The sequence below is a fragment of the Malus sylvestris genome, chromosome 2 (genome assembly GCF_916048215.2).
Source record: "Malus sylvestris chromosome 2, drMalSylv7.2, whole genome shotgun sequence".
In the NCBI taxonomy this organism is placed as follows: domain Eukaryota; kingdom Viridiplantae; phylum Streptophyta; class Magnoliopsida; order Rosales; family Rosaceae; genus Malus; species Malus sylvestris.
Window position 1 is genome coordinate 14,891,592 of NC_062261.1, and position 6,060 is coordinate 14,897,651.

The window sequence follows — 6,060 nt, forward strand, 5'->3', positions numbered from 1 at the left end:
AGGGAAAACTGGAAAACTCTCCAGAAACTAGGTAAACTTTAAACGTTCATAACTTCTTCAATACTCAACGAAATCAAGTGATTAAAAAATGAAAATCATACTTCTCGACGAGACAAAGAGAATGGTACAATTATTTCGGCCAAACCATGGCAAGTTAATCATAAAAAAAAGGTACCATTCTCTTCATCTTGTTGAGAAGTATGATTTTTGTTTTTGAATCACTTGATTTCGTTAAGTATTGAAGAAGTTATGAACATTTAAAGTTTACCCAGTTTCTAGTGAGTTTTCATGTTTTCCCTCAGACTAGTCAACTTTGAGGATATTTTCTGACCATCTCCGGCAACCATTGGGCTTCCAAATAGATATAATCTTATTCTACACTTTCCTATCTTCATTTTGATATATTATGAGTCAAATTTTGTTAAGAAATGATTGAGTTACGAAGCTTTGAAAATTGCTTAAACTTCCGGCCAAGAGCTCCGGGACACTTAATGGTAGGACCAAAATGATGGATGGTGGACAATCTCAAGAACCACTTCTATTGATTTGAAATCTCAGGGACCAAAGTGAGGAGTTATACAAATCTCAGAGACCATTTTGGCTAAAAAACCAAAAAAATATCACTGACCCGAGAATTAAGCCCTATCTTGAATTATCCACCTTCAGCCCAAATCTAATATATCAGGCCAGGGTCATATACATATCACCCACTTTTACTCACCAAATTAAGTGTTTGATGGCATTGCAAGAAAAACTTATATATTTCGAACAAAAAAGAGAAAAACTAGATGTCTCGGTTGCTTTAGATTCTCTCTACCTCGTATCACAGAAATCAAAACTCAATCTTGACACTTACGTGCATACAAGAGAAAATCACTGTGATTGCGTTTTGAGTAATGTTAAGGAAACTCTTCCAAAGTTAAGGAAACTCTTCCAAAGTTGCTCTCTATGAACTCTCTGCCACCTCACTTTTTAGCACAATTTTTATAATATTCGCTTGAAAATTGTGCCAAAAACATGAGATGACGAAAAGTTTACGAAGAGTCTCACTTTTGAAAATTTCCTTAGCATTTCTCTGGAGATATATATCTATTTTTCGTCAATAATATTTGTAGACACAAAGGATAATCCTCAGTAATAACAATAATGCCCTCCTTGTATAGTTGGAAGGACCTCTTGGCCCTAATTTCGAATCATAATCAACTAGGACAAAAATAGAAATAAACCTTGTGTTGATCTCTTCTTTGGTGTTATGTTTACAATTTTTTATGATGAACAAACTCAGAGACTATTTCTATTGATTTTAAATCTCAAGAACCAATTTTGAGTTTGCAAATCTCAAAGACAATTTTGGCTAAAAAAACCAATATACTTAATATCCAATAACTTTTAAAGGTGATAAGGGGTCGATGTTATTTAGGATGCGTGTTTTTTAATTTTTTTGTAGTTTATAGTTTATTCGAGCAATGTTGTAATCCCATTACTTTACATTGTTCTCACAGAATAGGGAATAATTACAGCGAATTACACAACATACAGCAAACTAACTCCTGACACTACTCTTCAACTATTTTTCCAACTACCATGTTGCTTACTGCTGCGTACTTGTCATGCAGACTTCGCCCGGTTGCTTGCTGGCTCACTGCTGCTGCTGCTTTCTTGCTGCAATTAATTGTATAGCTAGCTGCACTTCGGGACAGGACACACACGACTTAGTTGAAGCCTGAATTTCCAAACTGAAGGATGAACAACAAACACATTGCAAAATTAGAAAGGGTCTCCATCGACATATCGAAATTTCCTAGATTTAAACACTTCACATAACTATATAAATAGCCCCTCCCTAACCAAAAGGATTCAACAACTCCACCATTTATAAACTCTACATCCATGATCCATATATCTTGAGGCTGATAAAAATTGCAAGCGATGGGTTAAAAATATATGTTCATTTGACACTGATGTGAATCGGTTTTTCAAGCTTTTGTTTTTAATACACTATCATTGAAGTAGGGATACAAAAACAGATAAGCAAAATCGATCTCGAGAGTTTGGGGGATGTTGTCTGCTTGAAACTTTTGTAAGACATATTTTGAAATCACAACAACAAAACATTAGGATTACAAATAAATCAAATCAATATATAGTAGATACGAAGTTACGAACTAATTATATTGAACTTATCTGTATAATTCGGAAGACATGGTTATGAAGATGAAGCCATTGATGAACTCTAGGTTGTCTTCTTCCAATACTCTAAAATATCCCTCTACTATATGAATAGGTTTTAGTATTATGAGGAATTCAACGTATGGAAGCAAGGACTTAACCTAGCTAGTATTTATATATCATTGGGGTTACTTATTAGCCGGCCTATTCACAGCTAAGAAGGTCAACCCTATCACCTTGATTGAGTCCTATCATGATGCAATATCTTTGTATTTTAACCTCTAGATGATTCTCCTAGATTAGCTACAATGATTTAAGACTCCACAATTCTTACCTAACTAGGACTCTTAATTTACTCAAATTGCACATCAGTGAATAATCAAGTGATTTGTTCCTCAAGTAAACCAATTGTCACACATTGCCATTCACAGAACTTTACAACTGTCAGATAAAAAAGAAATTGGAGCTATATTTACCTTACATATAGAAGTACAACTTCCTCACTCTTGTATGGCAGATCAACGTCTTGACCCTTTAAGCCCACAAAATCTGGCCGGACTAAATGGACTGAGGTCTACAATGCTAGCTTTCCCATCCAGCACAAGCTCGGCTACAGCAGCTCCAGTGGCAGGACCATTAAGAATCCCCCAACAATTATGTCCAGTAGCCACATAACAACCCTTAACCCCAGGCACCTCCCCAATCACAGGCACACCATCATCAGTACATGGCAGAAAGCATGCTTGCTCTGCCTTCACCTGTGCCTGTCCTCCCCTCAAATGGCTTGACACAGTGCCTGCCACCCTCTTCAGCACCTCTATCGATTCCGATTTGCCCACTATTTGCTCCGGATCGTCTGGCACCTCTTCCTCTGCTGTCATTCCACACACATACACCTCACCTGACAATTCATGCAAGCAATCAATCAATTAGTATACTTAAAATAAGCTCTTATTAAGCTCATGCAAGATTAGCCCTTTTGAAGTTAAAACATTTTCCGGACGCAGAATCGGAGCCACGTACGATGAAAAAGGATGAACCCAAAATGAAACAAATATGGGTTTATATCTACAGTGACCTTTTCTACATTCATTATTTCCCTTGCTCTTACTCTACTTCACTCTGAACAAATAGCAATTCCAATATTTTGGATTGATGATCTAATCAGAGGAAACTTTGTAACCTAGCCAATTTTTTCGGCTATTAAAGTTTTGACTACTCGAGGGAGTTGAAGAATTACTCGTTCGGGTTCGACTTTCAAGCACAGTTCAGAACTGGTAGCCATTGTCTTGTTTGCGAAACCTTAGTTCGCAAGCAAACTACTTGAGCATTACTCAAATTACTCAAATTGATCATAATGCAAACTTTTTACTTGCGTTAATCAAATGAATTCAAACCATGGATACACCCAGATCAGAAAAGTGATCAAAACATGTACTTTTTATTCAAATTTCTCCTAAAATTTCAATCAAATAAACCGAAATTCGGATACTTTGATTTGGAAATTGATGAGAAGGTTTGAACTTTGGTACCTGTGGGGCGAGGGTACACTTCAGGGTCCAATGGCTTCCCTCGCTGAGACGGATAGTAGCTCAAGAAAAGCGCATGAGGCGTTATGGCCTCTGCTTCTTTCGGCTCCAGCACAATGCTGTGCGCTTTGAGGCCGTACACTCTGAACAGTGACGACAACAGCTCAAATTTCCCGCACCAGGGCCCCATTGCCAAAACGACGGCGTCCGAGTCAATCACTCGCCCTCCTTCCAAAACCACCGAGTTAACTCGCCCGTTCTCCACTCCCACAGTCTCCAATTTCCCAATGACCACGTCTACGCCGTAGTCCTCAACCGCTTTCGAAATTAAGGTTCTGGTGAAGAGATAGGGATGGACCTGCGCCGTGGTCTCGGCGGTCCCGATGGTTCTGGGGCTCCGAGCCGGCCCGTCGACCCAAGACGGTAAATTGGACTTTCCGGAGGGTTTGGAAGTCTCCGATTCGGAGACGGTGAGGCTGAGAGTGGTAAGGGGTCGGTAGCCGTAGGATTTGGGGCCGTCGAGCTCTTGAGCGAGCGAGAGGTGGAGATGGAAGCTGGCGCGGGCGAGGGAAGCGAGGGGCTTACCGTCGCACCAATCGAGGGCGAGGAATCCGCCCGCTTTTCCAGAGGCGGCGCAGGCGACAGAGGATTTCTCGACGAGGGTGACGGCGGCGCCTCTTTTGGACAAGAAGTAAGCGGCGCAAACGCCGATGACGCCGCCGCCGCATACGACGACTCGTTTTGGAGGGTGGGGGTCCATCGCTGATAATACTGATGAGGAGGACGATGAGCGGATGACTGTTGTTTTGGAGGTTCGAGTTCGTCGGAGGAATGGAGGAAAAGATTGCGGTGGTGAGTTTAAAAGCGGTGAAGTCAGCACCGCCATATCTGTGACTGTCACCAGTTTGTACGTAATGTGCAGACACGTGGGCTTAGTCGGGGAACTTCCCTCCGAAGAGCGGGAGAAGGGAGAAGGAGGAGGAGAGGCCCAGTTGAAGTCCAATGGGCTTTGTGTTTTCTCTAATTTCAAGGCCCAAAGTTGTAACTAGATTTGCTAGCCCGTAACCATAGGCTTTGAAACCAGGTTAACCTTTTTCTCAAAATATGAATATGAGACCCCCAATACAAGAAGGTGTTGGTATTTTAAAGATGGATAATACTTAGCTCCTTATAAGAAAGGGATTATTGTTCCTTAGTATGACTACGTGACTTCATTTAACCGTATAAACATCATAAGCTAAACCGTTCAGCCCCTTTTTTATCACCTAAGATTATTTGTGGAAAATTTCATTAGATTTGAAAACTGTTTAGCCGTCATATTTGTTGATAAGTCGATGGTTATGTTAACAAGTAATATCAAAATAATTAATTGTTGATGTGTTTGATCACATGGAGACTAAGTGGTCTCTAAATCGAGTGTAACTCTCTGGAGAGATGATTTTAGATGATAATACTTAACTCCTTATAAGAAAGGGATTATTGTTCCTAAGAAAGGGCGCGGTCTTCTTTTGAAGTGCAGGAATGATCAGTTCTTGTAAGCATGCAGCCGAGCCAAGTTGTAACCTACTTCTTAATTCCTCATTGAAAAACGAGTGAAACAAATGAGAACTTAGCTGTAAGGTAGGAACTACATAACAACTGGATAGTCCTCGACTTGCGAGGTAGTGCCCATCGAGCTGCTTGAGCCTTTGGGCTTTGATGTAGTGGGAGGTCACGCATGGTACTTCCTCATATTGTAGGCGTTCCACTCCTTTCGATTTTTTTGTCATTCATGGTGGCAGGGGTGTAGCTACTCTTGTCGCCTACTTTGCTGATCTTGTACGAACCTTCCGAGATGGGATCCATCTTTTTGGAGCCTTCTTTGTAGGCAATGATGAAGGCTTTTCTTAAGACTAGATCTTCGGGTTGGAACTGCCGGATATTGGCCCGTTTGTTATGGCTGGAGATGAGCTGCTGTTGGTAGGCTATGATGCGGGTGATGGTCTGCTCGGGCTTCTCCTCTGCCTGATCTGAGCTTGTGGCCATTTCCTTACTGTTTTGCTCAATGCTTGGCAGTAGAGTGCTGATACTTGGTACGATAACATTGGGATGAATGATTGCTTCTAAGCCAAATGACAAAGAGAAAAGAGTATCACCGGTTGTTCGTTTTTTTGTCGTGCGATATGCCCATAAACATCCGGGGAATTCATCTGGCCATTTTCCTTTCTTGTTGGGGATTTCTTGAGGCAGTCAAGAATCATCTTGTTGGATACTTCAGCTCGCCCATTGCCTTGAGGATATCTTGGCGTAGACATGTGCTTCTTGATGCCATATTTTTTGAAGAACTTCGCCAAATCTTTACCTACTAATTGCTAGGTGTTGT

General features: G+C 40.9%; 1 protein-coding gene across 2 annotated transcripts; it reads right to left on the reverse strand.

Moving 5' to 3' along the window:
- Window positions 1-1,387: 1,387 nt before the first annotated feature.
- On the reverse strand, window positions 1,388-4,631 carry LOC126604440 (putative oxidoreductase TDA3). Of its 2 annotated transcripts, none has more exons than XM_050271699.1 (3): window positions 3,702-4,631; window positions 2,646-3,070; window positions 1,388-1,684 (listed from the first exon to the last, which is right to left on the reverse strand). In XM_050271699.1, exons 1-2 carry the CDS (start codon window positions 4,582-4,584, stop codon window positions 2,688-2,690), a joined length of 1,266 nt encoding a protein of 421 aa, XP_050127656.1. In that variant the 5' UTR covers window positions 4,585-4,631; the 3' UTR covers window positions 1,388-1,684; window positions 2,646-2,687. The 2 variants fall into 2 exon arrangements, with proteins under 2 accessions (XP_050127656.1, XP_050127651.1); XM_050271694.1 differs by having other exon boundaries at window positions 1,388-1,736; window positions 3,702-4,630.
- Between the last annotated feature and the right edge of the window lie 1,429 nt (window positions 4,632-6,060).